This window comes from Symphalangus syndactylus, chromosome X, assembly GCF_028878055.3.
Source record: "Symphalangus syndactylus isolate Jambi chromosome X, NHGRI_mSymSyn1-v2.1_pri, whole genome shotgun sequence".
Taxonomy (NCBI): Eukaryota; Metazoa; Chordata; class Mammalia; order Primates; family Hylobatidae; genus Symphalangus; species Symphalangus syndactylus.
Window position 1 is genome coordinate 153273984 of NC_072447.2, and position 27689 is coordinate 153301672.

General features: G+C 40.4%; 1 protein-coding gene and 1 long non-coding RNA gene across 11 annotated transcripts in view; one reads left to right on the forward strand and one right to left on the reverse strand.

Annotated features, from left to right (window-relative positions):
- The window catches only part of MTMR1 (myotubularin related protein 1), a 78220-nt gene that overhangs the window by 28803 nt on the left and 21728 nt on the right, over nt 1–27689 (forward strand). For 9 of the 10 annotated variants that reach the window (XM_055269271.2, XM_055269270.2, XM_055269268.2 and 6 more), the window contains 8 exons: nt 10999–11093; nt 11464–11571; nt 14126–14227; nt 14541–14624; nt 15486–15635; nt 16559–16747; nt 20563–20748; nt 21210–21416. In XM_055269271.2, the coding sequence (XP_055125246.1) occupies nt 10999–11093; nt 11464–11571; nt 14126–14227; nt 14541–14624; nt 15486–15635; nt 16559–16747; nt 20563–20748; nt 21210–21416 (1121 nt within the window). Of the gene's footprint in view, nt 1–10998; nt 11094–11463; nt 11572–14125; nt 14228–14540; nt 14625–15485; nt 15636–16558; nt 16748–19468; nt 20515–20562; nt 20749–21209; nt 21417–27689 lie in introns of those variants that run through there. The other variant, XM_055269273.2, reaches the window with a different exon arrangement.
- On the reverse strand, nt 17551–20386 carry LOC134736070 (uncharacterized). Its single transcript, XR_010119766.1, has 3 exons — nt 20332–20386; nt 19558–19635; nt 17551–17705 (listed from the first exon to the last, which is right to left on the reverse strand). It is a non-coding gene; the product is annotated as an uncharacterized lncRNA (long non-coding RNA).

The window sequence follows — 27689 nt, forward strand, 5'->3', positions numbered from 1 at the left end:
GGAAATATCTTAGTGTTAGATCTTAAGGACATCTGCAAATCCTTAAGTGATGTAAGTATGCTTTATGCTCCTCTGGTGGCTTGCAAAGGGTAAGTAAATTGACCTTCTACTTTTTAATAAAATATATTCCTGGAGGCAAACCATTAAAATAGGTCATTGTGAAGTAAAGTATGCCGTCTAGAGTATTACTTCAGTTTGTCATTGTCAGAACGTGAAGAGTTTTGACACAGTGTACACCTGAGAAACCATCATCACAGTCAAGTTAACAAACATATCAAGACACATAATTGTCAGATTCACCAAAGTTGAAATGAAGGAAAAAATGTTAAGGGCAGCCAGAGAGAAAGGTCGGGTTACCCACAAAGGGAAGCCCATCACACTAACAGCTGATCTCTCGGCAGAAACTCTACATGCCAGAAGAGAGTGGGGGCCGATATTCAACATTCTTAAAGAAAAGAATTTTCAAGCCAGAATTTCATATCCAGCCAAACTAGGCTTCATAAGTGAAGGAGAAATAAAATACTTTACAGACAAGCAAACGCTGAGTGATTTTGTCACCACCAGGCCTGCCCTACAAGAGCTCCTGAAGGAAGCACTAAACATGAAAAGGAACAACCGGTACCAGCCCCTGCAAAAACATGCCAAATTGTAAAGACCATCGTCGAGGCTAGGAAGAAACTGCATCAACTAACAAGCAAAATAACCAACTAACATCATAATGACAGGATCAGATTCACACATAACAATATTAACTTTAAATGTAAATGGGCTAAATGCTCCAATTAAAAGACACAGACTGGCAAACTGGATAAGGAGTCAGGACCCATCAGTGTGCTGTATTCAGGAAACCCATCTCATATGCAGAGACACACATAGACTCAAAATAAAGGGATGGAGGAAGATCTGTCAAGCAAATGGAAAACAAAAAAAGGCAGGGGTTGCAATCCTAGTCTCTAATAAAATAGACTTTAAACCAACAAAGATCAAAAGAGACAAAGAAGGCCATTACATAATGGTAAAGGGATCAATTCAACAAGAAGAGCTAACTATCCTAAATATATATGCACCCAACACAGGAGCACCCAGATTCATAAAGCAAGTCCTGAGTGACCTACAAAGGGACTTAAACTCCCACACAATAATAATGGGAGATTTTAACACCCCACTGTCAACATTAGACAGATCATCGAGACAGAAAGTTAACAAGGATATCCAGGAATTGAACTCAGCTCTGCACTAAGTGGACCTAATAGACATCTACAGAACTCTCCACCCCAAATCAACAGAATATACATTTTTTTCAGCACCACACCACACCTATTCCAAAATTGACCACATAGTTGGAAGTAAAGCTCTCCTCAGCAAATGTAAAAGAACAGAAATTATAACAAACTGTCTCTCAGACCACAGTGCAATCAAACTAGAACTCAGGATTAAGAAACTCACTCAAAACCGCTCAACTACACGGAAACTGAACAACCTGCTCCTGAATGACTATTGGGTACATAATGAAATGAAGGCAGAAATAAAGATGTTCTTTGAAACCAACGAGAACAAAGACACAACATACCAGAATCTCTGGGACACATTCAAAGCAGTGTGTAGAGGGAAATTTAGAGCACTAAATGCCCACAAGAGAAAGCAGGAAAGATCCAAAATTGACACCCTAACATCACAATTAAAAGAACTAGAAAAGCAAGAGCAAACACATTCAAAAGCTAGCAGAAGGCTAGAAATAACTAAAATCAGAGCAGAACTGAAGGAAATAGAGACACAAAAAACCCTTCAAAAAATTAATGAATCCAGGAGCTGGTTTGTTGAAAAGATCAACAAAATTGATAGACCGCTAGCAAGACTAATAAAGAAGAAAAGAGAGAAGAATCAAATAGATGCAATAAAAAATGAAAAAGGGGATATCACCACTGATCCCATAGAAATACAATCTACCATCAGAGAATACTACAAACACCTCTATGCAAATAAACTAGAAAACCTAGAAGAAATGGATAAATTCCTCGACACATACACCCTCCCAAGACTAAACCAGGAAGAAGTTGAATCTCTGAATAGACCAATAACAGGATCTGAAATTGTGGCAATAATCAATAGCTTACCAACTAAAAAGAGTCCAGGACCTGATGGATTCACAGCCGAATTCTACCAGAGGTACAAGGAGGAACTGGTACCATTCCTTCTGAAACTATTCCAATTGATAGAAAAAGAGGGAATCCTCCCTAACACATTTTATGAAGCCAGCATCGTCCTGATACCAAAGCCTGGCAGAGACATAACCAAAAAAGAGAATTTCAGACCAGTATCCTTGATGAACATTGATGCAAAAATCCTCAATAAAATACTGGCAAACCGAATCCAGCAGCACATCAAAAAGCTTATACACCATGATCAAGTGGGCTTCATCCCTGGGATGCAAGGCTGGTTCAACATACGCAAATCAATAAATGTAATCCAGCATATAAACAGAACCAAAGACAAAAAACACATGATTATCTCAATAGATGCAGAAAAGGCCTTTGACAAAATTCAGCAATGCTTCATGCTAAAAACTCTTAATAAATTAGGTATTGATGGGATGTATCTCAAAATAATAAGAGCTATCTATGACAAACCCACAGCCAATATCATACTGAATGGGCAAAAACTGGAAGCATTCCCTTTGAAAACTGGCACAAGACAGGGATGCCCTCTCTCACCACTCCTATTCAACATAGTGCTGGAAGTTCTGGCCAGAGCAATCAGGCAGGAGAAGGAAATAAAGGGTATTCAATCAGGAAAAGAGGAAGTCAAATTGTCCCGGTTTGCAGATGACATGATTGTATATCTAGAAAACCCTGTCGTCTCAGCCCAAAATCTCCTTAAGCTGATTAGCAACTTCAAAGTCTCAGGATACAAAATCAATGTACAAAAATCACAAGCATTCTTGTACACCAATTACAGACAAACAGAGAGCCAAATCATGAGTGAACTCCCATTCACAATTGCTTCAAAGAGAATAAAATACCTAGGAATCCAACTTACAAGGGATGTGAAGGACCTCTTCAAGGAGAACTACAAACCACTGCTCAATGAAATAAAAGAGGATACAAACAAATGGAAGAACATTCCATGCTCATGGGTTGGAAGAATCAATATCGTGAAAATGGCCATACTGCCCAAGGTAATTTATAGATTCAATGCCATCCCCATCAAGCTACCAATGACTTTCTTCACAGAATTGGAAAAAACTACTTTAAAGTTTATATGGAACCAAAAAAGAGCCCGCATTGCCAAGTCAATCCTAAGCCAAAAGAACAAAGCTGGAGGCATCATGCTACCTAACTTCAAACTATACTACAAGGCTACAGTAACCAAAACAGCATGGTACTGGTACCACAACAGAGACATAGATCAATGGAACAGAACAGAGCCCTCAGAAATGATGCCGCATATCTACAACTATGTGATCTTTGACAAACCTGACAAAAACAAGAAATGGGGAAAGGATTCCCTATTTAATAAATGGTGCTGGGAAAACTGGCTAGCCATATGTAGAAAGCTGAAACTGGATCCCTTCCTTACACCTTATACAAAAGTTAATTCAAGATGGATTAAAGACTTAAATGTTAGACCTAAAACCATTAAAATCCTACAAGAAAACCTAGGCAATACCATTCAGGACATAGGCATGGGCAAGGACTTCATGTCTAAAACACCAAAAGCAATGGCAACAAAAGCCAAAATTGACAAATGGGATCTAATTAAACTAAAGAGCTTCTGCACAGCAAAAGAAACTACCATCAGAGTGAACAGGCAGCCTACAGACTGGGAGAAAATTTTTGCAACCTACTCATCTGACAAAGGGCTAATATCCAGAATCTACAATGAACTCAAACAAATTTACAAGAAAAAAAACAAACAACCCCATCAAAAAGTGGGCGAAGGACATGAACAGACACTTCTCAAAAGAAGACATTTATACAGCCAAAAAACACATGAAAAAATGCTCATCATCACTGGCCATCAGAGAAATGCAAATCAAAACCACAATGAGATATCATCTCACACCAGTTAGAATGGCCATCATTAAAAAGTCAGGAAACAACAGGTGCTGGAGAGGATGTGGAGAAATAGGAACACTTTTACACTGTTGGTGGGACTGTAAACTAGTTCAACCATTGTGGAAGTCAGTGCGGCGATTCCTCAGGGATCTAGAACTAGAAATACCATTTGACCCAGCCATCCCATTACTGGGTATATACCCAAAGGACTATAAATCATGCTGCTACAAAGACACATGCACATGTATGTTTATTGCGGCACTATTCACAATAGCAAAAAGTTGGAACCAACCCAAATGTCCAACAACAGTAGACTGGATTAAGAAAATGTGGCACATATACACCATGGAATACTATGCAGCCATAAAAAATGATGAGTTCATGTCCTTTGTAGGGACATGGATGAAACTGGAAAACATCATTCTCAGTAAACTATCGCAAGGACAAAAAAACCAAACACCGCATGTTCTCACTCATAGGTGGGAATTGAACAATGAGAACTCATGGACACAGGAAGGGGAACATCACACTTCAGGGACTGTTGTGGGGTGGGGGGAGGGGGTAGGGACAGCATTAGGAGATATACCTAATGCTAAATGACGAGTTAATGGGTGCAGCAAAACAACATGGCACATGGATACATATGTAACAAACCTGCACATTGTGCACATGTACCCTAAAACCTAAATTATAATAATAAAAGTAAATAAATAAAATAAAACATCCAAAAAAAAACAAACAAACATATCCATCACCCCCCAGAAGTTTTCGTTTCCTTATGCCCCTTTATAATCCCTACTTCCTCTGCCTTCTCTGCCATCCCCAAGCACTATAGGCTAGCTTATATTTTCTAGTGTTTTATGGAAATATAATCATAGAGTATGTTCTTTTTTTGTCTAGCTTCTTCAAACCAAATAATTATTTTGATATCCATATTGTGGCATGAGTTAACAGTCATTCTTTTTTATTGCTGGATAGAATTCCATTATATGGCTACATGACGGTTTGCTTATCCATTCATCTGTTGGTGGATATTTGGGTTGTTTCTACTGTTTGGCTATTACAAATAAAGCTGCTGTGAACACTAATGTACAAGTCTGTATGAACATTTCTTTTCTCCTGAGTAAATACCTAATAGATAAGTGGCTGGATCATATGATAGCTATATAGTTTCTTTAAAAAACTGCTAATGTGTTTTCCAAGTGGTTGTACCAGTATACATTTCTAGTAGCCGTATATGAGCATTCCAGTTTTTCCCTTCCAATTCGAATGCCTTTTATTTCTTTTTCTTACCTTATTACTCTTGATTGAACCTCCAGTATAATGTTAAAGAGAAGAAATGAGAGTGGACATTCTTGTCTTCTTTCTGATCTTGGGAAAGCTTTCAGTCTTTCACCATGAAGTATAATGTTAGCTGTGGGTTTTTACTGTGGATGCCCTTTATCATGTTGAGGGAGTTCCTTTCTATTCCTAGTTTGCTGTGAGTTTTCATCAGGAATTGATGTTAGATTTTCTCAAATGCTCTTTCTGCATCAATTGATGTAACCATGATTTTTCTTCTTTAACCTATAATATCCTGGGTTACATCAATTAATTTTTGATTGTTAAATCAACCTTGCATTCCCAGGATAAACTCAGCTTGCTTATTATGTAGTATCCATTTTATAAATTGTTGGATTTGGTTTATTAAAAGTTTATTGAGAAGTTTTACATCAATATTCATTTATGAAAGATATTGGTCTGTAATTTTCTCGTAATTGCTTTGTCAGGTTTTGGTATCAGAGTAAAGCTGGCTTCATAGAATGAATTGAGAATTATTCTCTCTTCCTTAGTTTTCCGGGGTAGCTTATTTCTTACTTAAATACCTGGTAGAGTTTACCAGTGAAGCTGCTTGGACTTTGTGTTTCTTTTATGTGAAGGTTTTTAACTACAAATTTAATTTACTTAGTAGCTATATGACTGTTTAGATTGTGGTTTTCTTTTGGGTAAGCTTTGGTAGTTTATGTCTTTCCAAGATTTTGTCCATTTAATCCAAGTTGTCAAATTATTGTCATAAAGTCATTTATCATATTTCCTTACTCTTTAATATCTGTAGAATTTGCAGTGACATCTTTCTCATTTCTGATATTATTAATGTGCATGTCTTCTCTTTTTGTTTTTCTCATCTGTCTGGCTAGAGGTTTATTAATTTTATTGATCTTCTCAAAGAGTCAGCTTTTGGTTTTATAATTTTCTTTGTTTTCTGTTTCATTGATTTCCACTCTGATCTTTATTATTTCCTTTCTTCTGCTTACTTTGGGTTTAATTCACTCTTTTTGTAGCTTTTGAGGTGGAAACTGTGGTCATTTATTTGAGATTTTTGTTATTTTCTAGTATAGGCATTTAGATTTTCCTCCCACTGCTACTTTAGCAGCATTTCACCACTTATGACCTTGTGTTTTTATTTTCATTCAGATCAAAATGCTTTTGAATTCCCCTTTTGATTTCTTCTTTGACCCTTGAGTTATTTAGGAGTGTGTCGTTTAATTTCCGTATATTTGTGAATTTCCCAAATTTTCTTCTATTATTGAGTTCTACCTTCATTCCTTTGTGTTAAGAAAACATACTTTTTATAACTTGAATATTTTTATGTTCGTCAAGGCTCATATTATGTCCCAGAATATGCTCTGTCTTGGTAAATGTTCTATGTGCAGTTGAAAAGAATGTGTTTTCTGCTGTTGTTGAGTAGACTGTTCTATAAATGTCAATTAGATTTTGTCGATCTGTGTTCTTAGCCATTTTCTGTCTATTTCTATCAATTGTAAAGAGAGAGGTTTTGAAATCTCTGACCATAATGGATGTGTCAGTTTCTCCTTGCAGTTCTATTAGTTTTGCTTTATGTATTTTGAAGCTGTTATTAGATACATACATGTTTAGGATTCTTACGTCCTCCTGATGAATTGACCTCGTTATTATCATGAAATGACCTTCTTTATTCTTGGTAATATTCTTTGCTCTGAAATCTACTTTGTCTGATATTATTATAGACATTACAGCTTTTTAAAAATTTTACTAACATGATATACCTATTTTCATCCTTTGAATTTCAAACTAGTTGTGTCTTTATATTTAAGGTGAGTTTCTTTAGGCCACATATAGTTGGTTCTTTCTTTTGTCTCCAAACTGACAATCTCTGCCTTCTAATTGGGGTGTTTAGATCATTTACATTTTATGTAATTATTAATATAATTAGGTTTAAATCCACTATCTTGATAATTGGTTTTTATTAGTCTCATTTATGCTTTTTTTCCCTCTTTTTATGGTTGAATTGAGTACTTTTGTTTTAAACTTTTATTTTAGGTACATGTGCATATAGGTAAACTCGCGTCATGGTAATTTGTTGTACAGATTATTTTATTACCCAGATACTAGGCCTAGAACCTAGTAGATATTTTTTCTGATCCTCTCCCTCCTCCCAACCTTCACCTTCAAGTAGGCCCCAATGTCTGTTGTTCCCTTCTTTGTGTCTGTGTCTGTGTTCTCATCATTTAGCTCACACTTATAAGTGAGAACCTACAGTATTTGGTTTTCTGTTCCTGTGTTAGTTTGCTAAGGAAGATGGCCTCCAGCTCCATCCATGTTCCTGCAGAGGACATGATCTCATCCTTTTTTATGGCTGCAAAATTCCGTGGTGTATATGTACCACATTTTATTTATCCAATCTGGCATTGATGGGCATTTAGATTGATTCCATGACTTTGCTATTGTGAATAGTGCTGCAGCAGACATACAGGTGAGTGTGTCTTTATGGTAGAATAATTTATATTCCTTTGGGCATATACCTAGTGATGGGATTGCTGGGTCAAATGGTAGTTCTATTTTTAGCTCCTTGAGGAATCACCACACTGCTTTCCACAACGGTTGAACTAATTTACACTCCTACCAACAGTATGTAAGCGTTCCCTTTTCTCTGCAACCTCATCATCTCTTTTTTTTTTTTTTTTTTTTACTTTTTAATATGATAATAGCCATTCTGACTGGTGTGAGATGGTATCTCATTGTGGTTTTGATTTTCATTTCTCTAATGTTCAGTGATACTGAGCTTTTTTTACATATGCTTATTGGCTGCATGTATGTCTTCTTTTGAAAAGTATCTATTCTTGTCCTTTGCCCACTTTTTAATGGGGTTGTTTGTTTTTTTCTTGTAAATTTGTTAAATTCCTTATAGATGCTGGATATTAGACCTTTGTCAGATGCATAGTTTGCAAATATTTTCTCCCATTCTGTAGGCTGTTTACTTTGTTGATAGTTTCTTTTGCTGTGTGGAAGCTCTTTAGTTTCATTAGATTCCATTTGTCAACTTTTGCTTTATTGTGATTGCTTTTGGCATCTTTATCATGAAATCTTTGCCAGTTCCTATGTCCAGAATGGTACTGCCTAGGTTGTCTTCCAGGGTTTTTATAGATTTGGGTTTTACATTTAAGTCTCTAATCCATCTTGAATTGATTTTTGTATATGGTGTAAGGAAGGGATCCAGTTTCAGTCATCCGCATATAGGTAGCTAATTATCCCAGCACCATTTGTTGAATAAGGAATTCTTTCCCTATTGCTTGCTTTTGTTGAAGATCAGAGAGTTGTAGGCATGCAGCCTTATTCCTGGGTGCTCTATTCTGTTCCACTTGTCTATGTGTGTCTGTTTTTGTACCAGTACCATGCTGTTTTGGTTACTGTGGGCCTGTAGTATAATTTGAAGTCTGGTAACATGATGCCTCCAGCTTTGTTCTTTTTTCTTAGGATTGCCTTGGCTATTCTTTTTGGTTCCATATGAATTTTTAAATAGTTTTTTTCTAGTTCTGGGAATGTCATTGGTAGTTTGATAGGAATAGCATTGAATCTATAAATTGCTTTGGGCAGTATGGCCATTTTCACGATATTGATTGTTCCTATCCATGAGCATGGAATGTGTTTCCATTTGTTTATGTCATCTCTAATTTCTTTGAGCAGTATTTTGTAATCTCATTGTACAGATCTTTCACCTCCCTGGGTAGCCATATTCCTGGGTATTTTATTCTTTTTGTGGCTATTGTGAATGGGATTGCATTCCTGATTTGGCTCTTGGCCTGGCTGTTGTTGGTGTATAGGAATGCTAGTGGTTTTTGTATGCTGATTTTGTATCCTGAAACTTTATCAAAGTTGTTTATCGGCTGAAGGAGCTTTTGGGTCGAGACTATGGGATTTTTACTTTTTAGAATTCTATTTTATGTCCTGTGATTGCATATTAGCTATAATTGTTTGTTTTGTTATGTAACTAGTTATTTTACATCTTTATGTCTACCTTCAAATGATTGTATGCTGCTTCATGTACAGGATAAGAACCTTGTAGTAGTGTACTCCCATTTGTCCCCTCCTACCCTTTATGCTGTTGTTGTCATCCGTTTTACTTTTACATATGTTATAAACCCCACAATATATAGTTTTTGTTTTTGTTTAAACAGTTATCTTTTAAGGATAATGATAATAATGCCTTAGTATCCTACAGAAGCACTTGCCAATCCGCTCCCTGCCAACTTCTCTGGCCTCATGTTCCACTGTCCTCACTGCACCCATTGATCCAGGCATACTAACCTCTAACAACTTATCACTGTGCCCTTCCTCCCTTCCTTCTCTTACTCCCCCTACCCACTTTCCTACTGAGTTAAGTTGATCCTTTTCTGAACTTTCATTGTAATACTTTGTGTCCACATTGTTATTTTAGCTTTTGTCAGCCTCTAGTACAGGGATCCCCAACCCATGGGCTGTGGATCAGCGCTGGTCCATGGCCTGTTAGGAACGGGGCTGCACAGCAGGAGGTGAGCAGCGGGCTAGCGAGCATTACCGCCTGAGCTCCGTCTCCTGTCAGATCAGCGGTGATGTTAGATTCTCACAGGAGCGCGAACCCTATTGTGAATTGAGCATGTGAGGAATCTAGGTTGTATGCTCCTTATGAGGGTCTAATGCCTGATAATCTGAGGTGAAACAGTTTCATCCTGAAACCATCCCCCTACCTCTGCCCTGGTCCATGGAACAATTGTCTTCCTTGAAACCAGTCCCTGGTGCCGAAAAGGCTGGGGACCTCTGCTCTAGTATAATGGTGATTTTTCTGTGTGGTATCTCTCACAGGTCATGGGCTACTCATGGACAGGAACTGTTTCCAATTATACGCAGAATCCCAGCAATAGAAGGCTCTCAGTGCATAAGGAGCATAGAAAAGTTAAATGGAAGCATTTTGAGAATTTGGTTCAATGATGTTAATGCCTTTTGTTGTCTCACTTGGACTCATATATAGCTATGTATATTCTTGTCATTCCAGTGGAATGGCACTTTGGGAAAACATGAAGATGTGGTATCTTTGTGATAGAAGTGAGCTTCTTAACACTAATGGGAATTAAATATGTCATGCACTTAATAGATATTAACAAAAAATTAAAACTGATAAGCTGATAAGGAATTTGAAATAAGTCTTTTTCCACTTCATTGATGTGGTTCTAGGTTTTGTCTTCTGTAAAAAGAGTTTCCTTTGGAGATGTATTAGGAGACAGTGTTTAGTTTTCATTAGTTTTAAGTAGCAGTAATTCATGAAATGGTAGCCCAGGGTTTTCAGAGTTTAATTAATGTTTTGAATATGATTAATTTATCACCCAGGGAAAATGTTAACTACCTAGGAAAAATGACAGAATATAACTTATTATGAGGCCCTTTACTTAAAACCTCGTTAAGTAGCAAATCAGAATTTTGTTTTAAAATATTGAAATTTATTAGAAGACTATGCATCTCTCTGTATTGAAAGTCATAACTGATATAATCCTATAAAATACAAAATTCCTAGAAAACTGGAATCACAAATATATATTTGGAAAACTTGTGTTAAGTTTTATGGAAGCACAAGTCTATGGCAGTAGTTGCTACTTTGGCCTTTTTCTTTCAGTGAAAGATGTCATGTATATCTGCCCATTTATGGGAGCAGTGAGTGGAACCCTGACAGTGACGGACTTTAAGCTGTACTTCAAAAATGTCGAGAGGGTGAGTTTTTTAAAGTGTGTTTTATTTTAAAAGAAACACTTTGGAACACTAAAAGAAGAAAGTAAAAAGTCCCCTGAAATCCCATTACCCTGAGATAACCACAGGTTGGGTTTTGAGATGTACACTTTTGCAAACAGATGTTTGTATCTTGAAAACAAAGGGTGTTAAAGTACCGCTTAAACCTGGAGGGAAAATTCCATTGTTGTCTCAATATATATTTCATAAGGAATGCTATCAATCAGACTTCAGTTTAGCTAGGACAAAGAGGAAATGCGAAGTAAACAAACATGTTTTGTAACCCAGCAAAGACTTAAAATATGAAAACTGTTGGCTGACAATAATAGACATTAATCTTAATTTTTGAACCTAGGACCCGCATTTTATCCTTGATGTTCCCCTTGGAGTGATCAGCAGAGTTGAGAAGATTGGAGCACAGAGTCATGGAGACAATTCCTGTGGTATAGAGATAGTGTGCAAGGTATAATAGAAATGCTAAGTGAAAACTAAAAGGGGGCAATCAGCTCTGAGCTTTTTCTCCCTCAGTCTCTTCATGGTCTTTGGACAGTGGAATAATTTGTACTGCTAGTAACTCAAATGTTTTCGGGATAGCAACCTCTTCAAATCTCATATCGAATTTAAACTATTATGTAACCCTTTGAAATAAACCTTTTCTATTGAAGTACAGTTGTCCCTTGGTATCAGTGGGGGATTGATTCCAGGACCTCTGCCTCAGATACCAAAATCCATGGATGTCCAAGTCCTTTATATCAAATGATGTAGTATTTGCATATAACCTAAGAACATTCTCCCGTATACTTTAAATCATCTCTATATTGCTTATAATAACTAATACAGTGTAAACACTATGTAAATAGTTGTTATACTGTATTGTTTAGGGAATAGTGACAAGAAAAAATGTCTGTGCATGTTCAGCACAAGTGCAACCATCCTTTTAAAAAGTATTTTCTATCTGCAGTTGTTCGAATCCTCCAATGTGGAACCCATGGATAGGAAGGGCCGACTGTATTTCTAATTAACATGGACCTATAACCTAAGTGATTGTTTGTCACATCTCAGAGAAATCAAGTGAAAAGCAGAGATCAATATATTTTCCCAGTTTGTTGTTTTAAGACTACATTCAGAACAATGTGGATGGTCAGAGACTTCCTAAAGGGACAGCAGTGGTCCATAAATTCTGTGATTAAAAATGAGATTAAATTTCTTGGCTATGTTGGAATTTTTATGTTGAGCTGGGCTTATTTGTTTATTTTGTACCCTTCTAATAATTTAAGTAGAAATGTGTGTGATAACTTTAATCATGAAGTCATGTAGGACCCACTCTTAATTGATGTATTTTATTCCCAGTGACTTGACTTTGGTAATGTTTACCAAAAACCCTACCTGAAGTACCAGAAAAGAGATCCTGCCTGCAGGATCATCAGGGCCCCTTCCAAATTTTGGGTTAGGATTCCTTACTATCTATTTGTTTTGATTCAGTCTCTGAGGATAGCTCCCTCTTGTTGGTCCTAGGCTGTGTTCAAAACCATTTTCTTTTTCCAAAGAACCCTTTACTCTTCCAGATCATGAATCTGTTGGCTTACTAAACTCACTTTAGGCACTACCTGACAACTGTCCTTCTCAGGCAGGGTTCCCCATATGGAACAATGGCAAGCAGAGGGGTGACTTGATCAGTTCTGCAATTTTGAAACCTGTCGTCCCCTTTCTCATAACGCTTGAGTATCTTCCCATTATCCTTAGACTAAAGGAAAAACTCTCCTTACAAGACTGCTCTGCCTGACCCACTTTCCTCTGCAGCTTTGTCTCGAACTGCCCTCCTCTCATTCTGGCCATCCCAGTCACATGGGCTTTCCTTTGGTGGTTCATACTTGACACACACACACACCCCAGAATCTTTGCACGTGCTCTTTCCTTAGCTTGTAAGCAATCTTTTTTTTTTTTTTTTTTTTTATTATACTTTAGGGTTTTAGGGTACATGTGCACAATGTGCAGGTTTGTTACATATGTATCCATGTGCCATGTTGATTTCCTGTACCCATTAACTCGTCATTTAGCATTAGGTGTATCTCCTAATGCTGTCCCTCCCCCCTCCCCCCACCCCACAACAGTCCCCGGAGTGTGATGTTCCCCTTCCTGTGTCCATGAGTTCTCATTGTTCAATTCCCACCTATGAGTGAGAACATGCTTGTAAGCAATCTTAAATAGCAAGTCAGCTCAGTCAGCCTCCAAGGTGGATGTGTGTAGCCATGTAGCTTAGAGGGAGGGCATGTCAGGAAATTATGTTGCTTAGGCAGGCGTCCTGGGGCTCTTTTACTAAGGTATTTTTATGGCCGGGGTGAGCATTTGCTAACAACTGCTTTAAACGTTCTCTAACCTAGAATTACTAAGGTCATGCTCCCAGCCTTCTCAGATCATGCCTAAGAGCCTTACAAGGTGTGGGGTTTATTTTTTAACAGGTGATATACAATTCAAAAGCTACAAAAGCTGTATATAGTGAAAAATCAGTCTCCTTCCACCCACCACCCTGCCATCCTGTTCCACTCATTTCAGGCACCCACTGTGACCGATTTCCAATGTAACCCTCCACAGATAGCCTATGCACATGAGAATGTATGTATAGTCCTTCTTTGAAAACATAAGTGGGGCCAGGCGCAGTGGCTCATGCCTGTAATCCCAGCACTTTGGAAGGCCGAGGCAGGTGGATTACCTGAGGTCAGGAGTTTGAGACCAGCCTGACCAACATGGTGAAACCTTGTCTTTACTAAAAATGCAAAAATTAGCCGGTAGTGGTGGTGGGTGCCTGTAATCCCAGCTACTCAGGAGGCTGAGGCAGGAGAATCGCTTGAACCAGGGAGGCGGAGGTTGCAATGAGTGGAGACTGTGCCATTGGAGCTAGAAAAAATATAAAAGGAGAAATGAATAAAAAAAATCAATTTCTTTATTTATGGCACGGTATCTGGCTTATAGGTGCCTGATGTATGTTGAATAACCGAGTTTTGCTAATTGTTTAACAGGATATGAGGAACTTGCGGCTTGCTTATAAACAGGAAGAACAGAGTAAACTAGGGATATTTGAAAACCTCAACAAACATGCATTTCCTCTTTCTAACGGACAGGTAAATACATCAAAGTAAACCTTTTCTGCATGCATTTGTGGGGGTCCAAATACCCTATGTTTAATTATTCCTTTTTCCAGAGGTTTTCTTTTCCTCTCTTTTTTCCTCTGTTGGTGACTAATATTAGAATATTTGAAATTTGTCAGTTCTGGGTAATGCTTAAGAAAAGCTGCTACTTTGTTGCTGTAAAATTTACAGACTAAAATAGGAATCTTAATACACTCAGCTCATATTAGAATGAAAAGCTTTAATATTGGGTATATGATATAAAAAGAAATTAGTAACATATGTGTTTTGTGGTTTTTGTGTCCAGGCACTATTTGCATTCAGCTATAAAGAAAAATTTCCAATTAATGGCTGGAAAGTTTATGATCCAGTATCTGAATATAAGAGACAGGTAAAGTATATTGTTTATCAAGCTGAAAATAATAGGTTGAGCATCTTTTTCTCTTCTAAAAGGTTAGAAACGATGTGGTGGAGAAGAAACTTTTTCAAACAAGTTATGCACAGGTTTAACTGCTAGCTTATAGGTTCTCCATCTCTCCTTGATTCTCTTTTCTCCCTGTGCCAAACCTTAGACTTTGTCATTGTTTGTTTATCCTGTTTCCAGAGGGTGAGTGGGACTCAAGGACAAGGACGGGTTTAAAAACCAAATTTGCCAGATGGTTTTTATTAGATGTTCTTGTAAAGAATTGATGAGTAAGGATCCAAACCACTGACTACAGTTAGATTCGAAGCATGTGGTGTGACTACATCTGTCTGATCCGGTGTTCCCGGGTCTAGGAACTCTTCAGTGCATTGTCAGCTTCAAATTATTCCACTAAGATCTTATTTTCATGACGTTTGTTTCATGACGTTGTCTCTACCTTATATTTGGTATAATGTTTTATGTTACTTATTTTAGACATTTGTAAGAAGTATCTGTGTTTCTAAAGGACTTTTGAGTATATTCTCAAAAATAACACTGAGCTCATTATTTATAGAAAATAGGACAAGAAATATATAGAAATGTGATTCTAGTGTATAATTTTCATGTTTTAGTATGGTTTGGATATTCTTATGCTTCTTTAGATTTTTAGAAATGTCTAGGAAATGGGTTTTACCAAATAAATATATATTTTGACTTTTAAGTTACAATAAACAACAAATTATAAATGGATTTTAGTTGCAAATAAGAAATGGATGTGCTTCATGCTTAGTACTTTTTCAAAGTGTAAAGTCATGCATTTCCCCCTCTTCTTTCTCCAACACCTTACAGGGCTTGCCAAATGAGAGTTGGAAAATATCCAAAATAAACAGTAATTATGAGTTCTGTGACACCTACCCTGCCATCATTGTTGTGCCAACTAGTGTAAAAGATGATGACCTTTCAAAAGTGGCAGCTTTTCGAGCAAAAGGCAGAGTCCCTGTAAGTAATAAACATTGTCATTTATATAGGAATATATATTGCGTTAGATCTAATATGGAGAGATTTAAGACAGAAAAGAATCTAGTGAACAAAAATGGAAAGCAGAAACATAAGCTTATAAACCTGAACATACCTTTGATTCTCAACAAATACCTAATTATATAAACAATCTGTTTGCTATGACTCCCTCTTGTATGATTTCCTATAACTAAGTGTAAGGGTAACTTCAGTCATACCCTCAAAAAGTAGTAGAGAATAACAAAGGAGTAGCAAGAACAAGTTAGCATGCTATTGTATTACCACTTGGCATTGCTGGTTTCACTGAATCATCCTAGAGAAAATGCTTCTTTCTTAGATACTGAGCATGATGCCATAGCTGCGTGGGAGGGACATCATTACAGAAGTAGTAGCAGACAGCTGGGAGTAATGGTTTGAGCCCAGCATTTGCATCTGGTGTAATCCTGAGTCACTTGGCCACTGGAGGAAAATGAGAGGTGGGGTGGCAGAGTGTCAGATTTTATAAGAGACTGTATATTCACTTTGTCCTTACCCTGCCACATATATTATTGTTGAGATACAAAGATGTTTTTAAAATTAGGAGACAAGGTAAAATTAGTCAGTCAAATTGGAATGGGGCTAGAGTTTAGTAATAGTTTGATTTAGGATTTGTTTTTCTTAGAATCATAGAATTTTGGGGGTGGAAGGGGATTTTTAGAGCTCATGTAGTCAGAATTGTTTCATCCTGACCAAAACATTGAGTCTGATGGCCACTACAATGCTGCGATTGGCCTGCCCACTCTCACTTTTGAAGAAAATATGTATAAGAGACTGTGCTTGAGAAGGGAACTTGTTTTTCCTACCAGGTAATTAGAGCATACATTGCTTTAGGAACTGTACTAATATTTGTTGCTTAAAAACACTAGGTGTTGTCATGGATTCATCCGGAAAGTCAAGCAACGATTACCCGTTGCAGCCAGCCACTTGTGGGTCCCAATGATAAACGCTGCAAAGAGGATGAAAAATACTTGCAAACAATAATGGATGCTAACGCACAGTCACACAAGCTTATCATCTTTGATGCTCGACAAAACAGTGTCGCTGATACCAACAAGGTATATTCTTAATAGCATTGCAGAAACATTGGATATTTTCATGTCCTGTCTGTAAATCATTATGCAGTTGGAATATCTCCTTGATTTCCTCAGCACCCGAAGTTAGAATCATTTGGAGTCCATACCTATTCCTCCCTGGTGTATGCTCCTTGGGCTGTGTTTGGTGTCTCACATGGGTTGGGATCTTGTCTGTTTCATTGCTTCTCTACAATATCCTGTCTGCTAAATCAATTAAGCAAAGACCCAGAAAGACAATTATCATCTAAAGGATTTAGCATTTTAATGAAATGATTGTGAGGTCCTTGGAAGTCTGTTTAAGAAATACAGTGGTTAGTTGATTAATTCACGTCGGGTCTGAATTTTTTAGAATGGAATCAGCCATGTGAAATGTGTAAATGTACAAAGTTTCCATAAATCTCGTGGAGCACCTGTGTAGTGGACCTCGGGTGGCAGTGAGACATGGTTAAAAACACCTCCGTTCCCATGACTTTCATGATATCACATCCTGAGTTTCTCTCGCTCTTCAGCCTGGCCTTCTCCATCTCCTTCACTGATTTCTCTTCCCAGTCTTCAAATGGCATTGCTCCTCGAACTTGGTCTGGGGTCCTCTTTGCTCTACACAGACTCCTGGGGCCATCTCTGATGGCACGGCTTTAAACACTGTCTGTATGCTGAGTTCAACTTGAGCTTGACACTGCAGTTTCTCTCCTGTCCTGATCCCTCCTAAGGTTGCGACTGGATTTCTATCCCATTGTATGGTTGACATCTCTGCTTGGCTGTTCCCCAGACCACAAACCCTCCATGTATTCCAACTGGCCTGAGAGGCAGGATGGCAAGTTGGTGAGACCCCTTGACTTTGGAATCAGTTACACCTGGGTTTTCCTCCAGGTTCTGCCACTTGGTGCTCTAGACTCCTGAGCCGGTTACTTAACCTCTCTCTGTGCCTCAGGTTCCTCTTCTGTAAAACAGGAGATAATGTCAGTGTCTCATGTCATGGGTTGTGTGAGGATTAAAATTCAGTGAGAAGAATGCATGTAAATGACTTAGCACAGTGGCGAGTGCATCCTCAGGGCACAGTACATGATGCTGATAAGCTCGCCACCCCTGTGGTCAAGGGGGCTGCCCACGTGTCTGACTTGAGGGTGAATAGTGGTGTCTGTTACTGAGATGGGGAAGACTGGGAGAGGAACAGGGCAGGGAGGAAGATGGGAAAGTATTAGTTTTCTGAGGCTGTCATACAAATTACTACCAACTTGGTGGCTTACAGCACCAGAAATGTATTGATCATAATTCTGGAGGCCAATTCTGCTCCCTCTAAAGGTTCCAGGGGAGAATCTGTTCCTTGCCTCTTCCAGCATGGGGTGGCTGCCCCAGCCTTCCTGGGCTTGCAGCCACATCACTCCAATCTCTTCTTCCGTCATCACATGACCCTCTCTTGCTCTGGGTTTCTGTGTCTCCTCCTTTCTCTTCTAATGACACTTGTGATGACATTTAGGGTCCACCTGAAATAATCCTGGATCCTTAAACACATCTGCAAAGACCCTCTTTTCAATTAATCTTGGAATCCTTAAACACATCTGCAAATCTCAGGATCGTTAAACCTTCTCTTCAAATAAGGTCACATTCACCATTGCCAGGGATTCGATGTGGATGTCTTTGGCGGGGCCACTTTTCAGCCTACCATAGGGAGGCATCTCTCAGTGAGGCTCCCTTGCTCCCCACATCTGGATCATTAGCTGTGTCAGTCTTTCTACATCTCTGCCTCCTACCTGTCACCACCATATCCCAAGGAATTACAAAATGTGAGAAAAGCCGTATCGGTGGAGGCCATCTTCAGACTAGCCAACAGGGTGAGGGCAGTTCATTGTGTTTTATCCCGTGCAGGAGAGATAGAGACAGGACACTAAATTGTATGTCTAGAATAATTTTAACTATGGCAGCATATGTGTCTAGGAAACAGAGTATTTTCTAGGTCTCCATTGGTTCTTTATATATAAGATTATGTCATATGCAAATCGAGATAATGTGACTTCTTCCTTTCCAATCTGGCTGCCTTTCATATCCTCTTCTTGCATTGGTATTACATTGGTTGATTTTTATATGTTGAACCACTGTAGTGGATTGAAAAATGTCTCCCAAAAGTTTGTCCAACTGGAACCTCAGAATGTGACCTTATTTAGAAATAGGATCTTTGCAGATGTATTAATTATGATGAGGTCATCTTGGAGTAGGGTAGGCCCTAAATCCAGTGCCTAGTGTCCATATAAGAAAGCCATGTAGAGACACAGGCACACACAGAAGGAAGATGGCGATGTGGCAATAGAGGCAGAGATTTAAATGATGCAGCTAGAAGCTGAGGAGTGCCAAGGACTTCCAGCAACCACCAGAAGCTAAGAGAGAGACATGGAACAGATTCTTCCCTATACCCTCCTAAAGGAACCAACTCTGCCAGCACCCTGATCTCGGACTTTCAGCCTCCAGAACTGTGAGAGAATAAATTTTATGTTGTTTAAAGTCCCCCAGTTTGTGATAGCACCCTTAGGAAGCTAATAAAACCTCCTTACATTCCTGGGATAAATCCCACCTGTTCATGGTATGTAGTCAGTCCCCTTCATATACTCTTGGATTGGATTTGCCTAGTATTTTGTTGAGGATATTTGCATGTATTTTCATAAGGGATGTTAATCTGTGGTTTTCTCTTCTTGTGATGTCTTTGTCTAGTTTTGGTATCAGGATACTGCTAGCCTCATGGAATGAACTAGGAAGTATGCCCCCCTCTTCTAGTTTTTGGACGACCCATCATCTCTTACCTCACCTACAGCAGGAACCTTGAAATTGGACTTCTGCCTCACACCCTGCAGTCTTATCTCCACATTATGACCAGAGATCTTTTTTTAAAAAAAAAAACAAAAAAAACTTATTGTTACTATTTCAATTGATAAATGAATTGTATATGGTGTACAACGTGGTATTTTGATATATGTACACATTGTGGAATGGCTAAATCAAGCTAATTAACACACCATTTTTTGTGGTGAGAACACTTAAAATCTACTCTCTCAGCAATTTTCACATACAGACTGCATTGTTGTTGACTGTGGTCACCATGTTGCACAGAGTTATTTGCTCAGTGGACAGGTTCCTGAACGGGGTCTCCAAAGCCCTCCACCCACGGGTCCTTTCCTTCCTGTCTCGCCACATCTTCCAGGTCCGTGTCTCAGCTATGTGAGGTTCTTTTCAGTTCCTTAAGCACATCCCAGTGTTAGCTCAGAGATATGTTGCAGTCCTAACTCCAAGTACCTATAAATGTGGCCTTATTTCACAATAGGGTCTTTGCAAATGTAATTAAGTTAGGATGTGGTCATATTGAATTGGGGGGTGGGGGTTAAGCCAAATGACTGTGTCCTTAGAAGAAGAGGAGAAGAGACGGACACAGACAAAGGAAAGAGGGTCAGGTGGAAATGGAGGCAAAGATTAGAATGATGTGTGTATAAGCCAAGAACACCTGGGGCTATCGGAACCTGGGAGAGCCAAGGAAGGATCCTCCCCTAGAGTGTTCAGAGGAAGCATGGCACTGCCGATACCTTGAATTCAGACTTCCAGCCTCCAGAACTAGGAGAGAATAAACTTCTGTTGTTTTAAGCCACTGAGTTTGTGGTTCTTTTTCCAGCAGCCCTAGGAAACTCATACAAGGATATAGGAGGTTTATTTGCAGATGAGTTTGTCATTTCTTTAGTGGTCTGTATCTCATAGCACTAGAAAGAATAGAAAAGTTAATTCCAGATAATGTGATGTATTTCTTTTGTTTTTCATAGACAAAGGGTGGAGGATATGAAAGTGAAAGTGCTTACCCAAACGCAGAACTTGTGTTCTTGGAGATCCACAACATTCATGTCATGCGAGAGTCACTACGCAAATTAAAAGAGATCGTGTACCCTTCGATCGATGAGGCACGGTGGCTCTCCAATGTGGATGGGACGCATTGGCTGGAATATATAAGGGTAAAGAGATCCAGTACTTTATATGCTTTCCAGTTAAGACTTCTTCGTGCCTGTGCCATAAATACGTACATCTCCAAGTGCCTCTTGGCTGTGTGCATGAACTTTCTTATTAAATAGTTTCCATGGGCAGCAGCAGACTGGGGTCTTTGTGGAGGGCTTTTGTGACATAGTGAAAAGGGGAAAACGCTTGCCTTAGGTCAGGCTTTTAAAGAACTTTGTGGCCCTTTAATAAGGAACCATATTTACTCCTGTAGTTTTTCTCCAGTATACGATTTTTTCTTTTCTTCTTATTTTTTTAATGTGATGCTAATATTTCCTAGGGAGTCTCAGCTGATTGCATGCCATTCTTGTTTGGTTTATTGACCAGAACTTCCAAAGCCCTCCCCAGAATTATTTTACATTGTTTTACATTTAATTGAAATTCAATGTAGCCTGGTCTAATGTGCCTTTTTTTTCTGAAGATGCTGCTTGCTGGGGCAGTAAGAATTGCTGATAAAATAGAATCTGGGAAAACATCTGTGGTGGTGCATTGCAGCGATGGTTGGGACCGAACAGCCCAGCTCACATCTCTGGCTATGCTAATGTTGGACAGTTACTACAGGACCATTAAAGGATTTGAAACTCTTGTAGAAAAGGAGTGGATAAGCTTTGGACACAGGTTTGCACTGGTAAGTTCAGACAGTGAGGTTTATGCTGGACTGTTTTGCTGTATCATATGGATGTAAACGTCATGTGTGACACACATAAGCGCATACACACACACACACACACGTGCAGGCTTTCTCTTCTGTATCATATCAGACCTGAATTGCCATAATAAAATACATGGACCTCAGGCATCGTATGTTCCTCATAGGGCATTTTTATTTTAGTGTAGTTATGCCTTTTTAAAAAATTGAGGTAAAATTCATATAACATAGAACTAACCATTTAAAATGCTCAATTTGGTGTCCTTTAGTAGATTCACAGTATTATGTAACCATCACCTCTAGTTTCAAAACATACTCTGGCCAGGCGCAGTGGCTCATGCCTGTAATCCCAGCTCTTTGGGAGGCCGAGGCAAGTGGATCACCTGAGGTCAGAAGTTCAAGACCAGCCCGGCCAACATGGTGAAACCCCGTCTCTACTAAAAATACAAAAATTAGCCAGATGTGTTAGCGGGTGCCTGTAGTCCCAGCTACTCAGTAGGCTGAGGCAGGATAATTGCTTGAACCCGGGAGGCAGAGGTTGCAGTGAGCCAAGGTCATGCCACTGCACTCCAGCCCGGGCAACAGAGCAAAACTCCGTCTCAAAAAACAAAACAAAACAAAAACCATACTCTTCACCTCGAAAGGAAATGCTGTACACATTAAACAGTCATTCCTCACTTCCCCCAGCCCCTGACAACCACTAATATTTCTGTCTTCATATACATTTGCCTTTTCTAGGTACTTCATATAAGTGGAATCCTACAGTATTTGTCCTCCCATGACTGAGTTACTTCACTAAGCATAATATTTTCAAGGTTCATCCATGTTGTGACAAATATCAAATTTTCATTGTTTTTTATGGCTGAATAGTATTCCCTTGTGTGTATATACCACATGTCGTTTATCTGTTCATCTGCTGATGGATGCTTGGGTTGTTCCCACCTTTGCTATTGTGAAGAATACTGCATGAATGTTAGTATATAAGTTTTTGCCATAACAAGGTACCACAGACTGCATGGTTGAAACAACAGAAATTAATTTTCTCATAATTCTGGAGGCTGGAAGTCCAAAATCAAGGTCCCAGCAGGATTGATTTCTCTTGAGGTCTCCCTTCTTTCCTTGCATATGGCCACCCTCTGGCTACCTCTTCACAAGGTCTTTCTTCCCTTTGGGAGCTACTGGACACCCCTGCTATCTCGCTGGGTGGCCAAATGTCCTCATAAGGATACCAGTGAGATTGGGTTAGGGCCCACTTTAATGTCCTCATTTGAACTTAATCACCTCTTTAAAGGCCCCATCTCCAAATATGGACACATTCCTGAGCTACCGAATGTTCAGGCCTCAATTTTGGGGATCACAATTCAGCCTATAACAACTTGCTTACAATCTAGGGGTTTATATACCTAGGAGTGAAATTGCGAGGTCATCTGGTAGGGCATTCTTGGGCTGCCATTTGTGTTTTAGTCCAACTGGCAGCTACTTCTGGTCTGTCCAGGCCATTGAGCTATTAGGGATCTGTCTGAACTGTGCATTGAATGGGAATACTCCTGAAGTCCCCATTAGACTTGCTATGGAAAGCAGGAAGATGGGTAGTGCAAGGATTTCATTGGCTTTGGTGTGAGTGTGCCAAGCTTCCAGCTGTCCCTGCACTCCTGGGGTGGAGCGCCTGCAAGAGGACCTCCCAGAGAGAAGGGACAAGTCCGCAGTCTCTGAGCTCCATGCCCTTTGGGAGCTACTGGCAGATCCCTGGACATGTTCCTTCCCCTCTCTTGCTATGATTCCCTCCTCTCTGAAATGGGGCATTGTGTGGGAGAAATGAGTTTATATGTGTCAAATGTTTACGGCAGTGTTTGGCCCATGCTAAGTGCCAGGGAAGTTTTAAACAACATCACCAATTCCTTTGTTTCTTCCCGCCTCAGCAAAGGCTGGTCTCGGTAAGGAAGAGAGAGTGTGTGGAATCTTTCCAGATGTTTGTACTGGGCCATCTCAGAAGACTCGGAGGCCACTGCCTTCTACCTTCCTCCCCAAACTGTATGTCCTAGGGGAGAGAAAGCTTGAATGGGTGCTTTGCCAGAGGGGTAGTGGTGAAGGCTGTTTAGTGAGATGCCAGCGATGGCAGCATGTACTGGGACTGAGCAGAGGTGCACGCATCAGGGTGTGCCTACAGCACCCTGCTCCCATCCCTACTTGCTAATGCTGGGGCTCACTGCACCATGGCCACAGTGAAGCCAATAGGACTATCAGATTCCTAACAGCCTCAATTTACTAAGCCACCACTATGTGTTTGGCACTGTTAACGTGCAGCATCTTGTTTAATCCTGATAGTGCTCTCATTGACAGATGGGGAAACTGAGGTTTCAAGTGTGTTATCTGCCTAAAGTCACACAGCTAGTTAGGGTGGAGCCAGCCTTTAAACAGTGATTTCAAGCCTGCAACCACCCACCCTCTGGATCTGTGTACTCTACTCTACCTGGAGTTCTGTGATTGAGCCATCAGGGCTTCCAGCTGAGGCTCATCCTGCCCTTGCCTGCTTGACCTCCATCATGGAACTTTCTTTTTTTTTTTTGAGACGGAGTCTCGCTCTGTCGCCCAGGCTGGAGTGCAGTGGCGCAATCTCGGCTCACTGCAAGCTCTGCCTCCCGGGTTCACGCCATTCTCCTGCCTCAGCCTCTCTGAGTAGCTGGGACTACAGGCGCCCGCCACCACGCCCGGCTAATTTTTTTGTATTTTTAGTAGAGACGGGGTTTCACCGTGGTCTCGATCTCCTGACCTCGTAATCCGCCCGCCTCGGCCTCCCAAAGTGCTGGGATTACAAGCGTGAGCCACCGCGCCCGGCCCATCATGGAACTTTCTAATTGTTCTTCCCTTTATCCTGCCTCCATTCCCCCCTTTTCCCTAGATCATTCCCATTGTTGTAGAGACATTCTGTTATATCCTAAAAAAAAAACCCTCTTGACCCCACAGCCCTCCTCAGCTGTCACCCTGATTCTCTGCTCTTCTTTACAACAATCTCCTCAAAACTGTTGTCTGTACTCACTATCACTATTTCTCTCCTTCCAGACTGTCTTGAAAACACTTCAGCCAGGGTTCCTTTTCACAATGCCCCCCCTCCCAACCTGGTCTTGTGACAGTCATCACTTGTTTTATTTGGCCTGAGCATTCGATGCTGTTGATTCTTCCTTTCTTCCAAACACTTTCTTCATTCCGCTTCTAGGTTTCTATGACCTTTTGAATTTCCTCCAACTTTCAGGTCTTCCCTCATCTTCCCAACCTCTTAATGTTGGGGTGTTCCAGGGATGAGTCCTTGGATCATTTTTCTTCTCTTTGTGGTTAACCTGTTAGTGATCTCAGCTAGTCCCATAACTTCGAATACATGGATAGCGAATCTGTGATATCATCTCCATTGCCCCTGATGCTCCCGTAACTCAGGCCTTATCAACCCACTTAGGCAGTCTTCTAGGTGGCTGTCCTAGTCTGTTTGTGTTTTTACAAAGGAATACCTGAGGCTGGGTAATTTAGAAAGAAAAGAAATTTATTTGGCTCACGATTCTGCAGGCTGTACAAGAAGCATGGTGCCGGCATCTGCTTCTGGTGAGGGCCTCAGGCTGCTTCCACTCATGGTGGAAGGTAAAGGGGAGCCAGTGTGTGGAGATCACATGGTGAGAGAGGAAGCAAGAGAGAGGGCAGAGGGTGCCAGGCCCTTTGTAACAACCAGCTCTCTCGGGAACTAATAGAGAACTCACTCACACACTCCCCCATCCAAGGAGGGATTAATTTATTTATGAGGGATCCACCCCCATGACCCAACACCTCCCATTAGGCTCCACCTCCAACATTGGGGATCAAATTTCAACACGAGGTTTAGGAGGACAAACATCCCAACAATAGCAGTAGCCTTTCTGCAACCTAGCTCTGTCTAATCCTCGTCCCCACTGGAGCCAGATGGAGCATTCCAAACAACAGATCGGATGCTGCCACTCCACAGTGTGAGTCCCTCAGCACCTTCCTGTAGCACACAGGTTTATGAGCAAACTCCTCAGTGTGCACTCAAAGCCCTTGGTGATCTGGCCCTAGCTACATCTCCAGCCTCATCTCTCATCTTCTTTCCCTTGCCCCATCTAAGCCTCAGCTGTGCCCAGCTGCTTGTGGCTTCCTTAGTGTTCCCCACCACATTCCCACTGGTTATCAATTCCTGGCTACCTGGGAAGCAGGCATCTCCCTGTCCTTCAAGGTTTATCTCAAATGAAATGTCCTTCATGACTATGACTCGCATGACTGTCCCTCCCTGTTCCTTCCCCTACCCCATCCTAGGATGGTTCACTCATTCCCTTGTGCTCCCACCATACCCACTGCATACTTGGAAGCCCTTGGAACACTTTATTGCCCTTGTGATTTATACATCTTTGTCCCTTGACTAGACCACAGATGAATTATTCATCAAGCACAAGTACAGTGTCTCATTTGCTTTGGTCTCCTAGGGGCCTAGCCAAGGACTGGGCCTCTACCAGACACCATGACAATGTCTGACATTCTGAGGGCCAGGCATGATGCCTTGCACACGCCATAGGAGTTCCATGGCTATCTGTTGAAAGAATGAATCCTAAATTGTGAACTGTCAGTGTAAAACAGTTCCCTAGGTGCCTTAAATACTGAACAGTAGGTCCTACAAGTGATTTTATAGTGGGGCAATGCATGGAGCTACTATGGAGAACAGAATGGCGGATACTCAGAAAATTAAACGTGGAACTACCACATGATCTGACAATTCCGCTGATGGGTATATACCCCAAAGAAGGGAAAGCAGGGGCCCAAACAGGTATTTGTACATCGGTGTCCATAGTAGCTTTATTCACAATAGCCCAAAGGTGGAAGCAACCCCAATGTCCATCAGCAGACGAATGGATAAACAAAATGTGGTCTATATATACAGTCATGTGGTGTGTGATGATGAGGATACATTCTGAGAAATGCATCATTAGGTGATTTTGTAATTGTGTGGACATCATAGAGTGTACCTTACAGAAACCTAGATGGATAACCTGCTAACATCTAGGCTATATGGTACAGCCTATTACTCCTAGGCTACAAACCTGTGTGGCATGTGACTATACTGAATACCGTAGGCAACTGTAATACCATGCTAAGTATTTCTGTATCTAAACGTAGAAAAGGTACAGTAAAAATACAGTATTATAGCCTTATGGGACCACCATTGGATATGCAGTCATCATTGACTGAAACATCGTTATGTGGCACATGATTATACAATGCAATGTTAGTCTTAAAAAAGGAAATTCTGACATGTGCTATAACATGGATGAACCTTGAAAACATGCTCAGCAGGCCAGGCGTGGTGGCTGACGCCTGTAATCCCAGCACTTTGGGAGGCTGAGATGGGCAGATCACGAGGTCAGGAGATTGAGACCATCCTGGCTAACATGGTGAAACCCCATCTCTACTAAAAATACAAAAAAATTAGCCGGGCGTGGTGGCGGGCGCCTGTAGTCCCAGCTACTCGGGAGGCTGAGGCAGGAGAATGGCGTGAACCGGGGAGGCGGAGCTTGCAGTGAGCCGAGATTGCGTCACTGCACTCCAGCCTGGGCGACGGAGTGAGACTCTGTCTCAAAAAAAAAAAAAAAAAAAAAAAAAGAAAGAAAACACGCTCAGCAAAATAAGCTAGCCACAAAAGGACAAATATTTATGTTTCCACTTATATGAAGAAACTAGAATAATCAAATTCATAGAGACAAAAAGTAGAATGGTCATTGCCAGGGGCTAGGAGGTGGGGAATGGGGAGTTAGTGATTAATGGGTATAGAGTTTCTGTTTGGAAAGATTAACAAGTTCTAGAAATGGTGGTGGTTGCATAATAACATGAGTGTGCTTGATGCCACTGACCTGGACACTTAAAAGTGGTTAAGATGAGATCAGATGCAATGGCTCGTGCTTGTAATTCCCAGCATTTTGGGAGGCTGAGGTGGGAGGATCTCTTGAGGTCTGGAGTTCAAGACCAGCCTGGGCAGTATAGTGAGACCCCATCTCTACAGAATAAAGAATTAGCTGGGCGTCATGGTTCACACCTATAGTCCCAGCCACTCTGGGGGCTGAGGTGGGAGAATCACTTGAGCCCAGGAGTTAGAGGCTGCAGCAGGCTATGCTCGTGTCACTGCACTCCAGCCTGGGTGACAGAGCGAGCCCCTGTCTCTAAAAAATAAAAATAATGGTTCAAGTGATAAATTATATGTCATGTGTA